This window comes from Oratosquilla oratoria, chromosome 9 (assembly GCF_046742065.1).
Source record: "Oratosquilla oratoria isolate Oo_2021 chromosome 9, ASM4674206v1, whole genome shotgun sequence".
NCBI lineage: Eukaryota > Metazoa > Arthropoda > Malacostraca > Stomatopoda > Squillidae > Oratosquilla > Oratosquilla oratoria.
The window spans coordinates 79563896-79583532 of record NC_134785.1 but is presented as its reverse complement, the minus strand read 5'-3'; the positions used below and the strand labels follow the sequence as shown (position 1 = coordinate 79583532).

At 41.8% G+C, this 19637-nt stretch overlaps 1 protein-coding gene across 2 annotated transcripts in view; it reads left to right on the top strand.

The window, feature by feature from the left end:
- The first annotated feature begins 282 nt into the window (after positions 1-282).
- Positions 283-19637, top strand: part of LOC143028637 (integrin alpha-IIb-like) — a 641228-nt gene continuing 621873 nt past the window's right edge. Inside the window, exons 1-2 of one of the 2 annotated variants that reach the window (XM_076191051.1) lie at positions 283-371; positions 555-765. In XM_076191051.1, the coding sequence (XP_076047166.1) occupies positions 359-371; positions 555-765 (224 nt within the window). In that variant the 5' untranslated portion in view covers positions 283-358. Of the gene's footprint in view, positions 390-554; positions 766-19637 lie in introns of both variants that reach the window. The other variant, XM_076191050.1, reaches the window with a different exon arrangement.

The window sequence follows — 19637 nt, the reverse complement described above, 5'->3', positions numbered from 1 at the left end:
TGGTGCAATTGGAAGCGTGCAAGGTTCACGTCTTCCTTGTTGCAGGTTCGAGTCCTGAATTTGTCTCCGATTTCTAATAGTAACGGTAGTCATTTGGCCCAACAGTCCCTTAAACGCCTGATAGGGCAAAGTTAGCGATTTCAGCCCAAGTCACTCTCGTACAGAGCGGTGGGTAGTCACTCCAGGCATTTGTCGGACATTCATCTTAGCGGAAATGGGCTTACCATTTGTCGGCCGATGTGAGCACGAGCGATCCTATTATATCAGTACTACATGCACAGTGCCACTGTGCTGGTCACTGGTGTCATTTGTGAAGAAGAAGACCTTCCCTCCTTCTACCACTTCCTTGCATTCTACAATGGATTTGCACGGTACCGTGCGCTGGCTTTGTAAGTCTTGGCAGATACCGATTGTGTAACCTTGACGTCACCGAAAGTGTGGTACTTAATGCTCAAGTCATCATGTTTGTGTTATGTTCATTTGAGATTAAGAAGGCCGATTTCTTCGTCTGGGGATCGGTTTCCGTAAATAATAAATCCCGACCCCTTTTCCAGTGGCCAGGGTGGTGGCGAACGCACTCAGGCTGCGGGGACTTTTCTCCGTCTTCATCCTGCTGGGGATGTTGTTCCTGAGGCCTCAGGGTGCCAGGGCCTTCAACCTCGCCACCAACAAGAATTGCATGCGAGAGTACAAGGCGCCTGGGCAAACTGGCATCAGGTTCGGGTATAGTGTCGCCCTGTGGACAGACCTCAAGGGGCGAAAGAGGTAAGCAAGGATTCAGTTAGATAAACTAAATGCCTGGATGTGTGAGTGGAGATGCAGTGGAGGGTAGCCTCCTGTTTCAATCTCAGCGAAAAATTAATCATCATCGTTAATATTCTCATCCGCGTCTATCCTTTCCCATTCATTGTGGTGTCTTCTCTAATCACAATAATATATATATATATATATATATATATATATATATATTATATATATATATATATTATATATATATTATATATATATATATATTTCTAGGGCACAGGTTTTCACGTAGACAATTTTGATTAAAATCAACTGCGCTAATAGCTTTGGCTATCTTGAGGTTCAAATTCTTCAGTTTGAAGAATAATCTTTTGTCTTCACAGTTCAAAGTATGAACATAATCATTCATGATTTCAAAATCATGGAGAAGAGGGTGCAGTAAAAGGCGCTGCTGAATGCCAATGGTTATAATAACACAAGGTAACAGTACAAAAGCTGTTGACACAATCACCGAAAACTTAAGTCTTTTCGCCTCTCACGGAGGCTTCTTCAGGTTGAGAAGAAGTATAATATCAAGGCTAACTAGGTCTGCTATCGTCGAAGATGAAGGGAAATGTGACTGGTCTCTGGCCGACTGTCAGTCCTCTTCAGGAAAGTACTTTCCTGAAGAGGGCTACAGTTGATAGCCGAAATATAGGATTCTTCTTTATTCGAAGTTTATTTTCTCCAACTGTGGGTTCCTATGTGTCATATATATATATATATATATATATATATATATATATATATATATATATATATGTACATGTATATATATATATATATATATATATATATATATTCACACACACTGAATGGTCCCCAGTGCAGATTTTTTTTTTTCAACCACATTAACTTCGTATCAGTTTCCGTATATGTCTCCGACGAGCGCATTGTCAGTCTCGTTCGTGATGACATGGAATTAAAAGTATAAAGTTAATGTGGCTGGAAAAAAAAAAAAATATATATATATATATATATATATATATATATATGTATGTATATATAGGTGGAAAAAGAAGTCACGGGTCTAGTTCCGAGTTCCTGAGTTTATTCCTGACCGGTTTCGCTCTATGCTTCTTCAGAGGAATGTGACTCTGGAGTGAAGCTGGCGGTATACATAGTCTGAGTAAGACCGCGTTCCCCCCTTGGAGGTGGGTTCCGTTTGGTTGTACATTGGTTAATTTTTAATACAATGAACAATAGTGATAATACAATATACAATAAATTGTTGTGATGTTATTATAAAGCAGCTCCGGTGTGTGTGGAATGTTGATCGAGGGTGTAACAGTGTAAGTGAAGTGAGTGGTGTAAAAATGTGGGAATCCTAAAAAGTGACATAAGATAACTTATAGTATTAAATAATATAAAGATAAATATCCAGATAAGAATATCCAGATAAAAATATAAAAAATATAATAATAATAATGATAATAATAATAATAATAATAATAATAAAAATAAATAAAAATAATGTGCTAATTTAAAGTGACATGACATCTCATCGCATATCGTTGTGTGACAGAATGTTATCAAAAAATACATACATATACATATATGGTACAGTGTTACATATGGTACTGCAAATAATAAATAAATAAATAAATGGATAATAACATATTTGGACATATTCGGACAGAATAAAAATATAATAACAACAATAATAATAATAGTGTGATAGTGGGCAACGTTCTCTTTGACACATCATTGTATGACCTAAGATATAGATTAATTTATACTTAAGATAATAAATAGTAATGTAATTTAATATAAAATGAAACAAGAATAAAACAATGAATAAATGAATAAATGCCAAAGAAATATATAGTAAAAATAGGAATAAAAATACTGTATTATCACTATTGTTCATTATATTAAAAATTATAAACCAATGTACAACCAAACGGAACCCACCTCCAAGGGGGGAACGCGGTCTTACTCAGACTATGTATACCGCCAGCTTCACTCCAGAGTCACATTCCTCTGAAGAAGCATAGAGCGAAACCGGTCAGGAATAAACTCAGGAACTCGGAACTAGACCCGTGACTTCTTTTTCCACCTTCATCAACTTGTCACAATGTCCCAGCATATATATATAGATAGATAGATAGAGATATATAGGGCCTCACCAAATTTAATGAATAAGGTGACACCAGAGAAATATCTCACCAGAAACCAGTTAGCACGTAGGTGATATTACTGCCAGAACCCTTCATAGCAACTTTGAATAGCACAACCAAAACAAAACCGGGCGTTCCTGTTGGATCATCGTCTCCTAAAGGTCCAACCGCATTGCCTCGTGTGCTTACGGGCACTATCCAAGTAGATCTAAGTCTTGGACATTAAACAACATAGAGAAAATGAAGATTATACTTACAACATAAGAACTCTCTCAGAAAACCACAGGCTGGAGAGTTTAATAGAAGAAGTAGACAACATCAAGGGGAACATCGTAGGATTGAGCGAAGTCCGAAGAACGGAAGAAAAGCTGATACAATTACAAGATGGTCACCATCTGTTCTACTATAGAGGTAGGGACAAAGAAAGATCTAATGGAGTAGTATTCTTGATAAATCGAGAGATTGCTGGTAATGTAGTCAAGTTCAGTAGTTTATCAGACAGGGTAGCTTGGATTGTGATTAGGCTGTGTAAAAGGTACACTCTAAAAATAGTTCAAGTTTATGCGCCAACTTCACAGAGTTCAGACGATGAAATTGAGTACTTCTATGATTAAGTCAGATAATGGATCAAGAAAAAGGTAAGTACACGTTGGTAATAGGCGACTTTAATGCTAAAGTGAGGAAGAAGATGGGAGATGAATCGTGCATTGGAAAACTTGGAGTACATACATACATACATATACCAGACTTTTTTCCCCTTACAAGGTAGGTAGCCAAAAAGAAAAAGGCATAAAATCACTCCCACCAATTCCATCCCTGAATACACTCCACACCCGTCCACCCTCCCTCCCATCTTAGCACCTCCTGAAAAGTTGGAGTAGATGAAAGAAATGCAGTAGCGTGCACAGACATTGCAAAGGGCAGGTGCTTTGGGCTGGAAATTGGGCACTTTACTCTTTTGTATTATTCGCATTTGGCAACTATCCGGTAGGGTGCAACACCATTTTCCACATTATAATTTCTGAATGGTAAGGAAATTGAAAAAACCTGTGAGAAATAATTTTTCATTTATTTTTATATATTTTTGTGAAGGGCACTTTTGGGGCATAGGGCAAAGGGGCAGGTGCTCGGGCACCCCCAGTACCCCCCCTCTGCACGGGCCTGAAGAAATGACAGAGGCGAGATTTTAGTCAATTTTGCAGAGAACTACAACGTGAGGATAATGAACACTTTTTTCCAAAGGCGTGTAGGTTGTAAATGGACCTGGAAAAGTCCAAATGGAACAACAAAGAACGAAGTAGACTTCATACTAGGAGATGAGAACAAGAGCATTAGTAATGTCACGGTGATAAATATAGTCAACAAAAGTAATGACCACAGAATGGTAGGTTGCACAGCTAAATTCAATTTCAGAGCCGAGAGAAATAAACTAGTTTAAGAAAGAAAATAAGCCTTGCAAAGGTTAAGGATACTAAGAAGAAATTTCAGTTAGAAATTAAAAGTAGATTCGAAGCTCTAAGAACTAATGAGGGCACTGTCGAAGATATCAGATATGAATTTGAATTTAGTGAATATCATTAGGGAATTGGCAGAGAAAGTAGGAAGTAAAAAATGTATTAGAGAAAACAAACACACCAAAACTACAAATGAACTAATTAAAAGAAAAAGGACCATGCAGATTAAAAGCAGGAGAGACGAAATAGAAAGAGTAGAACTAAACAAGCTTATCAACAAAAGGCAGAGATCAGAGAAAAGAAAGAAAAATGAATGAAAGAGAGAAAACTATTCGAAAAGGTAAAAGTATTAAAGGGACCGAGTGCAGACATGCTTTAGGAAGAGAGCAAATGATATGTTTGAAAGATAGAAATGGAGAAATAATTAAATGCAGAGACAGAATGGTGAAAAGAGTAGAAGAATTTTACCAAGAGCTATACTCGTCGAAGACTGTACTTGAGTCAGTAAATTCATTTGTAGACGTTTGTAATGTACCAGAGATTACAAAGGAAGAAATAGAATTTCCTTAAAAAAAATGAAACGATGAAAAACATCTAGGGAAGGTGGTATATCAATAGATCTGTTGAAAGACGCAGGGAAAGAAGTTCATATTAAGTTAGCTCAATTGTACACTGTCAGGGGGGTACAAATCAAGGTTTTGTATACTCGGTATTATTGAGAATTCGGGCGAGAGAGAAAGAAACACCAAGGTAACACAACACGTGTTTTTATTAGATACAACACAGAGCACTATCCTATCTGGTACAAACACATATATAAATAATTATAATCACCAGCGTGATGTCTACAAGATTACAAGATCATAAATATACTACACCACTCCTCGCGCTGCGTAGTCTCCTTCCGGACGAGTCCCCTTAGTGTCCTGGTGCGGACGGGCGCACGTCTCCTCCTTGTGTGACGAGTCCCCGTTTGTGTCCTGCTGCGGACGGGCGTACGTCTCCTCCTTGTGTCCTGCTCCTCGTGGTCTCCTTCTTGTCCCGGTGCCCTCCCTCCGTGGAACTGGGAGGGGAGGGGGGGGGGTCCGCCCTCAACGGCAGACGGCCGTAAGGTGTGCGTCCTCCTTCCGTCCTGGTGCCCTCTTATACATCCGGGAGGGTGAGGGAGAGTGGGTGGGCATGGATCTGCGCATGCGCACAGCAGTAGACCTCGTAGGGACAGTTGGCAACACTGAAGCCAAGCATGACCTCACGCCACCTTCGACCGGGTCAGGTGTGCTGGGTCACTACCACCACCAAGCCTCGTCTCGGCCAAATCACGTGGTCGACGTCCGCGCCGACAGCCCTCTAAGTCTCGTCACGTGACCCACGTGACATACACCCAGTGCGTTCCTGAATCGTGGTGCAATGCTATAGTGATTTTGCTTCATAAGGAGACCAGGAGGATCTTAATAACTATCGACCGATTAGCTTACTGTCAGATATATATATATATATAAAGTATTCTCCAAGATCCTTACAAATAGACTAAGTCAAGTTTTAGATGGAAACCAATCGAGAGAACAGGCAGGCTTTAGGAGTAGATATTCGACTCTAGACCATTTGCAGGCGATGAACCAACTAATCGAGAAAACGACAGAATACACTATACCTCTCTGTTTAGCTTTTGTAGATTACGAGAAGTCCTTTGACTCGGTAGAACAAATAGCAATACTAAACTCGTTACTCAAGCAGGGTACAAACGAACAGGTCGTAAGAGTTTTAGAAGGTATTCATGCGAAAGGTACCGCTATAATTCGACTACATAAAGGTGCAGAAAAGATAAAGATCAAGAAAGGAGTACGGCAAGGCGATACAATTTCACCCAAAATATTTACAGCTTGTTTGGAAGATATTTTCAGAAGGTTGAGTTGGGAAGAGAAAGGTCTGAAGATTAATCTTCAGACCTTTCTCTTCCCAACTCAACCTTATTTGAACCACCTAAGATCTGTGGATGACATTATTCTTATTTCAGAAAGAGCAAAAGACTTGCAAGATATGCTGAGTGATGTGAACATAGAAAGTCTCAAAGTAGGTTAAAGAATTAATAAGAGTAAAACCGAAGTAATGTTCAACACGAAAGTTCAAAGTAAAGAGAATATAATCGATTGTGAGAGTCTTGAAGAAGTTGAAGAGCATAATTATTTAGGCCAGATGGTGAAAGTGACAAAAGATCAAGATAATGAAATGAAAAGACACATTACAATTGGTTGGAAAGTGTTTAGTAAATATAATGAAATCCTAAGAGGCTCTCTATGTTTATGTTTGAAACGTAAAGTTTACAATCATTGCATTGTGCCATCAATAATCTACGGGTGTGAGACTTGGAAACTAACGAAAGCGATGGAAACAAAGCTAAGGACTGCACAGAGGAGAATAGAGAGATCATTGGTGGGAATAACGCTGAGAGACCGAAAGAGAGCAAGTTGGATGAGAGAGCAGACTAGAGTGAAAGATATTGTGGAGGCAGTAAAAGAGAGGAAGTGGAATTGGGCGGGTAAGTTGGTGCGAACGACTGATGAGCGATGGAGTAAGTGTGTTACAGAGTGGGGGCCGCGAGATGGGAAGCGTAGAAGAGGGAGACCAGACAGAAGGAGAGATGAGATTAAGAAGTTTGCAGGAGTGACGTGGCAGAGGTTGGCGCGGTCGTGTGAATCATGGAATGCTATGAAGGAAGCCTTTGTTCAGCAGTGGAATCAGGATGGCTGATGTGATATATATATGTGTGTATATATATATATATATATATATATATATATATATATATATATATTATATGTATATATATATATTATATGTACATATATATATATATTGTACATATATATATATATATTATATGCATATATATATTATATGTACATATATATATATTATATGTATATATATATTATATGTACATATATATATATGTACATATATATATATATTATATGTACATATATATATATATATATATATATATATATATATATATATAAATGACGTAAGCGGAGTAGGAACCAGTCAGAATGTCTCAACATATATATATATATATATATATATATATATATATATATATATATATATATATATATATATATATATATATATATAGTAACTGCTAAAGACGTTTCCACATATAATGTGTATCACCCATCTATATATTTTTCTTATCAGTCTCTTGGTAGTGTCAATAGATATTGTATTTAGTACACGTAATAATATTTTTCAGTTCCTTGATCCTCGCCATTGGCCGTGCTTTACTTTGAACTTTTGAGATGAACATTACTTCTGTGTAACTTGTACTAAAAAGAATAACAATACAACGATTAGGCATCTCTCCCTATACATAAACCCAGAAGAAAATCATAGTACGATATCTTTGTCTATCCTCGTACCATCATCAGACATGAAAAAAATATTAACACATAAGTCTGGCTCAATTCAAATTCAATTTAACAATTTATTTAACAAAATATTACATATTACATTTGTATGTTGAAGATGCACATATATACATACATACATACATACATACATACATATATATATATATATATATATATATATATATATATATATATAAACATTAATTTGTTGAAGAGGCGAGAGCTTATAAAATGCTCTCCCTTAATAATTTATATATAAGTATTTAAGTATTTACAATTTTTTCATTGAAAAGTAAAATTTATCACAAAGATAGTAATAGAAATAATAAATGTATATACATATTTTTTGTAACCAGTAGGAGCAGCCAATATTTACAATTTATATAAAGTTTTAGATATACAATTGGGTAAACAGGGTTCACAGGAAGCTGCACACGTATAAAGACTACATATATTTACAATGTATGTAGATATAAGGTGTAGATATACAATTTGGGTAAACAGTGTTCACAAGAAGCTACACACGTATAAAGACATACATATACAACTGATACACACACACACATCTACATATGACTCGGTGTCGCGGTTGGTAGAGTATCACTCCAATATTTCGGTGGTGCCAGCGGTGCCTGGTTCGATCCCTGCCCAGGTTTGAAATTATTTCAGTATCGCTGCGCTTCGAGTCGTTACTCCAACTCTCGTGGGCGGGGTATTGGGGGGGTTGCGTGTAAGGTCATACCATAACCCATAGTTTGGTCATACGAGCTCTGAGCTCTCTTACGGGAGGGAAATAGCTATAGATCACGAGTCCAACACGTGATCCATAGACCAAGTGAATACACACACATACACACTCACACATGACCCACGATTCCTCGTCAAGTGCTCCAGGACAAATGCTCACATAACTGTAGCAACAAATTAATTAACATTCCAAGGTGGTATCCGCGCAATTTATACGTAAATTAAGTTGGCCAGGTATAACGCCCACCAAAGCATGCCACATCTACATCACTGTTTATTTCAGTATGCAGCATAAAGTGTAAAATGCATACCAAGCAACTTGTGACACGTAGATAACAAACATTTGTGAGCATTTGTTGCCTTGGTGTGAGCAACCGTCCCGTGAACAACTGTCACGGCCCGTCTGTATTTGGTTAGTTAGGTCGGTCGTTGAGTTGGTTCAGATGAGGTTCAGGTGAGGTCACCAGTGGGGTGCTGTGCAGGGTAGGATGGTGTCCTGTTGGGCATGTTCAGAATCCACATCTTCCACGGCACATACACCTGGAATGAAACGAAAAGAAACAGCAGCAGCAAGAGCAACTCACAGCAATTTGCCATACACATTATACACAGTAGTAATGAAGTTGAAAGGAAGATCTAGGACTTCAAAATAGGTAGAAATCGCTCAGAATATATCAAAATCTGAATCATTAACACCTTTAAGCAAGTATGATTTTATTCAATCTTTGCGCCAAGAAATACCTTATTTCAGTTGTGAATAGTAGATTTTTGTTCTAATTATTGCAGCAATACTTGGTTTTCGGGACTGTTTAATTAATATAAGTTTGATTTTATAAGTGAGTTTTTGAGACGGAATTAGAAATTTGATAGATTTTTTTTTTTTTTTTTTTTTTATCAAGTTTGTTCCATGTGTTGACGCCTACGATTGATAAACACTGTCCTTTTTTGTTTGTTCTATATTGAGGTTTAAAAAAGTTATTTGTGTGCCTGGACGCATAGCTGGTTTCATGACTAATGTAAAATTGTATTATATTTGGAGCTGTTTGTTTATCAAACATTTGGTGCATAACACTGGAGGTTTTGTACTTTATTAAGTCCATGAACTTTAGTAAATTCAATTTTTTTAAATAATTTTTTTGTATGGTCAAGTCGTCCTACATTGCATATTATACGCAGTGTTTTTTTTTTGTTTTTTTTTGTAAAGTAATTATACGTTGTAAATTAGTTTGATATGTGTTATTCCATACTTCTGAGCAATAATTTAAGTACGGGAGGAAGAGACTACAATAAATGGTCCGCAGGGTATTTTCATTTAGGATATTTCTCATTTTATGCATTATTCCTAGCGTTTTCTATAGCTTGGCTATCACATGATTAATGTGAGATTTCCAATTAAATTTATCATCTAGGTACACACCTAAAAATTTACTGACACTTTTTCAATAATTTCATTGTTTATTTTGATTGGGTTATTACTTGTTTTATTAATTGTAAAAAAAAAAGTAAGTAGTTTTAGATACATTTAATGAAAGCTTATTGGCCGGAAACCAGTTATATAGCTAATGTAATTCTTCATCGATTATCTTTATCAGTTGGACGGAATTTGTATCGGAGCAAAGAATGGTAGTATCGTCGGCGAACAGTATGAACTTCATTAAGTTGGATACATTAATAATGTAATTTATGTATGACAAAAACAGTTTAGGTCCTAACACTGATCCTTGTGGTACCCCACATGTTACCGATGACCACATTTTGTCTCCTGTTGTAGTGACGCGCCGCTGGTCAAAACCAGACTGGCCGTCACACAACTTGACTTGATTTGAAAATTTGGGAATAGGATTCCCACGGGCTTTTATGGTGAGCCCGTTTGGTGGGTGATTCAATGTATGAGTGTGTGTGGCTTTGGTCACACCCACTCATACATCTACTAGATGTGCATATATTGCTTGTTTGCGAAAACGTCGTCATAACTCAAAAAACTGAATTTTTGAGTTATCTATACAGACATATTCATCTTCAAACACGGATTTTTTTGGTAACAGTGTCATATCTGTAGCTCAAAAATTGACCGGTAGGGAGTGCTAAATGTCCCAACGACATAACCTTACATGTTCCAACTTGTTCCAACAAATATTTTAGACTTAGTAAAGATTATGATTGTTTCAACTTCTATAAACTTTAGAGGCGGATTTGATGCTCCAAAAAATGTTCCACCTATGGTGTTTGAGGGCTTTTTATACTATTGAGAGCGTTTTGAAACTTTAAAATGCCTCTCCTGAAAAATTCTATATTTTGAGTTATGACGACGTTTTCGCAAACAAGCGATATATGTAATATATGTATGCACATCCCGGTGAATGCACCCTTTCTAAGTGCATTAGTTTCATCGTAATAATAACATGAGAAAAATATTAAAGGGGAGGGGGGCTGACACTCCACCAGCCGACGTAATTCGAATTGGCTGAGATGGCTTCATAGGCGGCGCACAAGACCCTCAGATGTTATCGTGGGCCCTCTTCTCAGAAAAGCAGTTGCGGGGCAATGCTGGAGGTAGTGCTCGAGGGTGGCTTCTGGGTGGCTGCAGTGATGGCATCTTCTTTCTTCAGGTGTAGGATTTCTTTTGATTTGCCAGAAACAACGGTCCTCCAGCCGCAGACGGAAGAGCAGAGTTTCCCCTTTTCTCGGTGTGGAGCGAGGAAGTACAAGGGGCTCGTAGTCGGTGATTGCCCTGTACCACCTCGCCCTTTCTGATACCTCTGCCTCCAGTCTGTGCTGAAGGAACCGTTGTACCTGGTTAAGAGCCCTGGTGCGTATGCGCAATTGATTTCTGCTGAGGGGGACGGCAACATCTTTGACGCGCCGCTTCTGCTGCTGCATCGGCTAGCTCATTGCATGGGACGCCCACATGGCTTGGCATCCAGTTGAGCGTAACACTCCTGCCTTGCTGGTGTAGCTTCAGCAGGAGTGCTAGGATGGAGGTCAGTAGGCGCACATTGTCGCTGGGCTGTGTTGTTTCTAAGCTGCCTAGCAGAGACTGTGAATCCGTGTGGACCACCACAGAACCAGTTCGAGATATTAGAGCATGCTCTAACGCTCCTTGGACTGCTATGGCCTCAGCTTGGAGAGTGGACGCATGATCAGATACTCTTCTGCCAAAGGTCAGACCATCCGTCACGAAGGCAGCCCCCTCACTACGAGGCCTGTTGGGGTCCACGGAACCATCCGTATAGTAGACTGCCCTTCCAGGGTTCGACAGTGCGCTGATGCTCTGTAGGGCCTGCGCTCGTACTCTTTCCTGTTCACATAACTTCTTCTTACTGGGAAGCTTTGTGACAATGAAGGTTGCAGGTATCGACAACCATGGAGGTGGGGACTTGAACTCTGTGTGAGGAGAGTCCCTACCCTCTTCAAGGAGAGCACTGGTGAGCTTGAAGGAGTCCAGGAGTCTAGCTGCTTGAGATAGCCAGGTACCGCAGTGGATAAGATTATCCACCCGTTCCAGAACTATCACAAGGCTCTGACTCAGCTCAGTTATCCTGGGCCTCTGGACTATCTTGGCAAGAAAGTCAACCTCCAGCCTTCTGACCCGTGATGCTAATGAAGGCAATGAAGCCTCCATCTGGAGGTTAACAGTCTTGGTCCATGGTTGAGCTCCAAGACGCGCTTATCACCCTTAGAAGTGCCTCATCACCAGCTGGCCCAAGGTGGGTCAGCATGGAATAGGTGACGAGGTCCTCTTCAGGTGCCGTGTCTGAGCTGGTCCTGTGTGTCACCCGTAGCTCCTGAAGCGTAAAGCTAGTGTCAGTATCATCCGACCGACTCATCATGTCCTCAACACCAATGCGCCTCACTCCTTGTAGGTCTTGCAATGTGTCTTGAACACACTGCGGGAGTGAAGTGCTGCTGGAGCGAGAGGTAAACTCCTGCACCAGCCGCTGTGCCTCAGTATCAGGGGCATGATGAGTGCGTCGCGGTTGAGTCCTGCCAGTTGCTCTACGGAGCTTGGACCACAGCTCTGCTAGGGAGGTGTGAGCATAAAGCCCTCACACCATTCGAAAAACTTTGCTCTTCTGGCATCTGCAGCCTTACATGTGCGTCACGAACTGCAGCGCGCAAGTTGGCCAAATTGGTCTGAGTTCGGCGCCGTCATATTAACCATTAAATATTAGAGTTAGTGTTATTGTGAGTCTCCTTTCCCTGGCTTGTCCTTACCGAACCAAACCCACGACAAGGTGGTGACCCGGAGTGAGGACAACCAGGAAGATGGCAGGCTCACAAGTTAAACTTCACGCCCAGGCATGTCCAGCTCAGCTTCGCCGCCCCGGCCTGCCCAGCCCAGCTCCGCCGCCCCGGCCTGCCCAGCCCCGCAGACCCGGCCTGCTCTCACCAACCGCCACTGTAGTCATCGCCGCTAACGCCACTGCAGCCCTCGCCGCTGCCGCCACCGTAGCCCTCGCCGCTGTCGCCACTGCAGCCGCAGCCACCACCGCTGTCGCCATTGCAGCCGCAGCCACCTACGCTGTCGCCATTGCAGCCGCAGCCACCTACGCTGTCGCCATTGCAGCCGCAGCCACCTCCACTGTCGCCATTGCAGCAGCAGCCACCTCCGCTGTCACCACTGCAGCCGCAGCCACCTCCGCTGTTGCCACTGCAGCCACAGTCACCTCCGCTGTCGCCACTGCAGCCGCAGCCACCTCCGCTGTCGCCATTGCAGCCGCAGCCACCTCCGCTGTCATTTAGATAACTTTTTAACTAATTAATTTTACCTCTTAATCCAAAGTGTTCGGCCTTTCGAATTAAAATCTCGTGATTTACTGTGTCAAACGCCTTTTTAAGGTCAATAAAGATTACTACTATTTTTTCCTTTTGTTCGATATTGTTAGTTATTTTGTAGTGATGCGCCGCTGGTCAAAACCAGACTGGCCGTCACATAACTCGATCTTGACTTTTATACTAGCTGTAGTTGCAAGCATAGTTCGCAAAGACGTGCCGGCCAGCCAGCGTTCAGCCAATCAGGAACGTGGAAAGCTCCCCACGTTCCCGCTAACCTCCTTTAAAAGGTCGGCGTTTCGCATGAAGGCCTTAAGTACAAATTATACCACAATTTCGACTTTACCCTGCCGTTCACAAGGTTGCTCTGCAACTACCTGAACGACAGGACAATAAGAATAAAGTGGCGGGGCTGTCTGTCCCAACCTTTTGTGCCGAAGGCTGGAGTACCGCAAGGGTCAGTCCTTGCCCCCGCTCTGTACAATCTATATACGAATGACCTGCCAGAGCCAACTTATCCACGCAACCGAGCTCTAACTCTTTCGTATGCGGACGACACTAATCACATTAGCAGACACAAAACGCTGCAGGGAGCGTTACACGTAATGCAAAACATCCTAGACGGGGCACACGCGTGGGAGCAACAGTGGCGCATTAAGACCAACGCGTCGGAATGCAAAACTGTATACTTCTGCTGCAAGCGAACCAACAGAACAATCACAAACACTCCTCTTAAAATAAACAACACAAACGTCCCAGTGAAAGACCATGCCTGTGTGCTGGGTAGCACACTGGATAGTGGCCTTACCTGGACCCCACACTTCCGCAAACAGGGAGCGAGGGCTAGGGCTGTGCTGGGAAGGCTAAGACGCTTTAAAACTGCAACACTGACCACCAAACGTCGATTGTACCTAGCCCTTGTCAGACCGATTCTGTGCCAGTCCCCGGGACTAAGCCAGCTGACATATCCCACTAACAAGTACGACCATCAGAAGGTTCAGAATGCCGCTGTCAAGTTCATCACGGGTTCGCGATGGAGCGACTTCAGAACCGCTGAGTCCCTACACCGAGTTTCCAACATCCGTCCACTCAACCAACATAAACACAAACTTCACGCGTGACACCTAGAAAAACTGCACGACAGACACAAATACCTAATACAACACATTACACGTAGACCACACCGTACAGACTATCTGTCAGCTGCGCCCGTCCCACGTGCGGTGTACACGATAAGACGTGTATAACCGTACTTATCAATAATGCACCCCTTCACCAGCTTTGACTGGTGATAACAATGGTAATAATAATAATGATAATAATAATAATAATAATAATAATAATAATAATAATAATAATAATAATAATAATAATAATAATAATAATAATAATAATAATAATAATAATAATAATAATAATAATAATAATAATAATAATAATAATAATAATAATAATAATAATAATAATAATAATAATAATAATAATAATAATAATAATAATAATAATAATAATAATAATAATAATAATAATAATAATAACAAATAATAATAATAATAATAATAATAATAATAATAATAATAATAATAATAATAATAATAATAATAATAATAATAATAATAATAATAATAATAATAATAATAATAATAATAATAATAATAATAATAATAATAATAATAATAATAATAAATAATAATAATAATAATAATAATAATAATAATAATAATAATAATAATAATAATAATAATAATAATAATAATAATACATACATACATACATATACCAAGGCTTTTTTCCCCCTTACTAGGGAGATAGCCAAAAAGGGAAAGGCATAAATCATTTCCACCCATTCCATCCCTGAATACACTCCACACATCTCCACCCTCCCTCTTATCTGAGCACCTCCTGGATGACGGGTCATCCCTGCACCTTGTCCATTACCCTGGGTCAGAAACAGTGTCGCAAGACACAGCACATCCACAGCAAGGCCGTTTCATTAAATCGGCGACCCCCCTCTCCGTCCCCCCCATTGCATAAAAGGAGAGGACGGGGAGAAATCCCTTAGGGCTGCGTCAAAATTTTGCTCACAATATACTACCTCACCCTCCCATCCTCCCGCCCATTCCACCTCATACAATCACATCATCCATATACAACCATTCTCCATTCACCCCTGTCTTCTGTCCTCTCCCGTCCTTCCTCAACAGACATTCCCCTCTTCCCCAAAGCCCCCTTCACCCCATCCATCCACCTCATCCTAGGACGTCCCCTCATGTTCACTCCCTCCACATCTGCCTTCCATACCTCTTTTACTAGTCTTTCTTCACTCATTCTTTCCATGTGTCCAAACCATCCTAATACTCTTTCATCAACCCTATCTCCCAACTCCTTTTCCACCCCTGTTCTCCTCCTCACCTCATTTCTCACTCTATCTAGCCTAGTAACCCCCATCATACTTCTCAGACATCTCATCTCAAACACATTCAAACTCCTTCTCTCTTCCTCTCTTATGTTCCATGTTTCTGCTCCATACAGTGCTGTTGGCACAATCACTCCTTCATACAGTCTCCTCTTAGCATCCATTCCCAAATGTCTATTCCTCATTACACTTTTTAATCCACCAAGGCATTTACTCGCTTCTCTCAATCTACATTCTACCTCTACCTTCACTCCACCTTTTCCTGCCACATTTGCACCCAAGTATCTAAAACTATCCACTTCCTCCAGTCACTCTCCCTTAATGCTCACTTCCAGTCTACTGCCACTTTCACCCCTTGTACATCTCATCACCTTACTTTTACCCACATTTATCTTTAGTTTTCTTCTATCACACACTCTCCCAAACTCTGTCACCAACTTCCTCAATCCCTCCTCCGATCCTGCCACAAGCGCAGTGTCGTCCGCAAACAACAGCTGGCTCACCTCCCACTTTTCTCCATTTTCTTTAACCATCTCCAATCCCTTTCCCCCTACCCTTGCATTTACCTCTCGCACCACCCCCATCCATGTATAAGTTGAACAGCCAGGGCGACATAACGCATCCTTGACGAAGTCCCACCTTTACCTCAAACCACTCACTCTCTCCATTTCAAATCCTGACACAATCTCTACTACTCTCATAAAAACTCTTGACAGCTCCCAGAAGCTTTCCTCCTATCCCGTATATCTGCATAACCTCCCACAGTGCCTTTCTGTCTACCTTATCGTAAGCCTTTTCCAGATCCATAAAAGCCCAAAAAACATACTTCCCCTTTCCTATAGCTTTCTCACATATTTGTCTTACCACAAAGATCTGATCTACACAACCTCTACCTGTCCTAAATCCACACTGTTCCTCACCAATTACTCCCTCTGTTCCTCTCCTAATCCTCTCAATCAAGACCCTCCCATAAGCCTTCCCAACTACACTCAACAAGCTAATCCCTCTGAAACTACTACATTCACACTTGTCCCCTTTTCCCTTGTAAAGTGGAACTATACAGGCACTCCTCCAGTCCTCCGGCACTCTACCCTCTCTCCAGCAAACATTAAATAACCTCACTAGCCAGTCCACCATCACTGTACCTCCCTTTTTCAGAGATTCTGCATGGCATCCATCCAGACCATGTGCCTTACCTGCTTTCATCATCTTAACAACTGCCTTCACCTCATCCTTCCTTATTTCTCCTCCATTCTCCTCACTCCTCACTCTCATTTTCTTCGCATTTCCCACCGCAGCTATCTTTCCCTTCCTATCCTCCTTCACATTTAGCAACTCCCTAAAATATTCTGCCCATCTTCCCCTTACTGCCTTCTCTTCCATTATCATCTCTCCATCTGCACCTTTTACCTTTTCTTCTCTACTTGATTCGCCTCCTCTTCCTCTCTTAATTTCTTTCCAAAACATCTTTTTATTACTTTCAAAATTTGCTGTCATACTCTTACCCCATTTCACATCTGCTCTCCTCTTTGCCTCCTTTACCTTTTGCTTTACTTCTCTTTTCTTTTCTTTGTACCTCTCATATGACTCCCTCGTCCTATTTTGTAACCAATCTGTGAAAGCTCGCTTCTTCTCTTCTACAACCTTCTTTGTTTCCTCATCCCACCAGGCTATAAGCATACACGTTGGAGGCATCAACCCTCTATGTGTAGAATACACACAAAACCATACCGCAAACAAACCTAACACAACTACATGCACAAACATCTACATAAACTTTCTCTTCTACTGAAATTATTTTCATTTCCAACTTTCTCTCCTACTACATCTTCTCACTTCAGTTTACCTACCACAAAAATTATTTCCAATTTCTCTATCTTTCCCTAAGACTAAGCCTCCTACCCATTTTCTAACTTTGTTGGGTGAGGATAAGAAGAATAGATATTCCACGTAACCTCACGGTTACACATTAATCCCAGTCTCCAACCCCAAGTCTCCTGCCCATACCTCCAAAGCCACGACGCCGCGAAAGAAATATCCCTAATCGCCCGGTGGCAGAAGCCCTCTTTTATACACAACTATCTTTTCATTTTCTGACAGACCTTCTTCCCCTCCCACAAAAACCGATCCCGCGCAAGCGATTGGTCTTATCTAGCAAATTGCAAATCGCAGACTTGTTCAGAATGCCACTGTCAAGTTCATCACGGGTTCGCGATGGAGCGGCTGCAATGGCGACAGCGGCGGCGGCTGCAATGGCGACAGCGGCGGCGGCTGCAATGGCGACAGCGGCGGTGGCTGCATTGGCGACAGCGGCGGTGGCTGCGGCTGCATTGGCGACAGCGGCGGTGGCTGCGGCTGCAATGGCGACAGCGGCGGCGGCTGCGGCTGCAATGGCGACAGCGGCGGTGGCTGCAATGGCGACAGCGGCGGTGGCTGCAATAGCGACAGCGGCGGTGACTGCGGCTGCAGTGGCGACAACAGCGGTGGCTGCGGCGGCGACAGCGGAGGTGGCTGCGGCTGCAGTGGCGACAATGGAGTTGGCTGCGGCTGCAATGGCGACAGCGGAGGTGGCTGCGGCTGCAATGGCGACAGCGGAGGTGGCTGCGGCTGCAATGGTGACAGCGGAGGTGGCTGCGGCTGCAGTGGCGACAGTGGAGGTGGCTGCGGCTGCAGTGGCGATAGGGGAGGTGGCTGCGGCTGCAATGGCGGCAGCGGAGAGGGCTGCCGTGGCGGCAGCGGTGGAGGCTAAAGTGGCGGCAGTGGCGCAGCGGCGGAGGCTGCAGTGGCGGCAGCGACGAGGGCTGCAGCGGCGATGACTGCAGTGGCGGCAGCGGCGGTGACTACAGTGGCGATAACTACAGTGGCGGCAGCGGCGATGACTACAGTGGCGGCAGCGGCGATGACTACAGTGGCGGCTGCGGCGATGACTGCAGTGGCGGCTGGTGAGAGCAGTCCGGGCCTGTGCAGACCGGATCTGCGGGGCTGGGCATGCCCGGGCGTGAAGTTTACTCTATAGCGATATGTTAATGTTTTTCTTCACTTGTATGCACTCTAATTATATGTTTTTCACGTTAGATCTCATCCATGGAGACAGCTCCCCTCTTCCTCGTGCTGTTTCCCATTGCCTTTTCGGAATTACAAGGATCTAATTCTGGCCGAAGTTAGTCAATTTTATTTTGCTCGGGGAAAACCATGGACGAAATGAAATCTCGATCGGCCGAAACCCAACTTTGCTCCTATTCAGGTCCTGCAACTGAATAACATTGTATAGCCTTTGCTAAGGTGAAATCTGTAGGGGGTTATTTTTAACATCATCATCACCATTATTATCATCATCATCATCGTCACCATCATTATCATCACTGTGGGTGTTAACGTAGTGAAGAGCTTGTTACATTCTGTTGGTTCATCGATTCACTGATTCATTGTCTGACTCATCTAAAAATTTAGCTAGTCTTTTTGTGTGAACCCTTGGAAAAAAAATTGTATACGTTTGGCGATACATTTCTTGACGTCCACGCCTTCTGTACAGGGTGGTAACGCTATGGCTGGAAGTTCGTGAGCAGATTGTGAGAGCCACGGCCAATACGGCGTTCGAACAAATTGACTTTCCACAGCCCTCTTAGGAGCAATTGGTAGATCAGGGAATCGTAATTAATGCATCACTTATTATTTTGGCCCACTCTTTATAATGTTATAAATACAAAAGATAGCTCTATGTACGGAATACTCTTGATATATATCAAGTAAAATATAAAGAATAATATATTACGGTATATGACGGATTGTATAAATGGCGGTTGCTCCTAAGTGAACAAATTCATGAGTTGCAAGATGTAGATACTATCTTGGACGTGGGAAACATATGGATAGTACCGTGAAGATGAAGTTATAGTCCTATTAAAGGTTCAGGCGGAGGCATAAAAAAGAC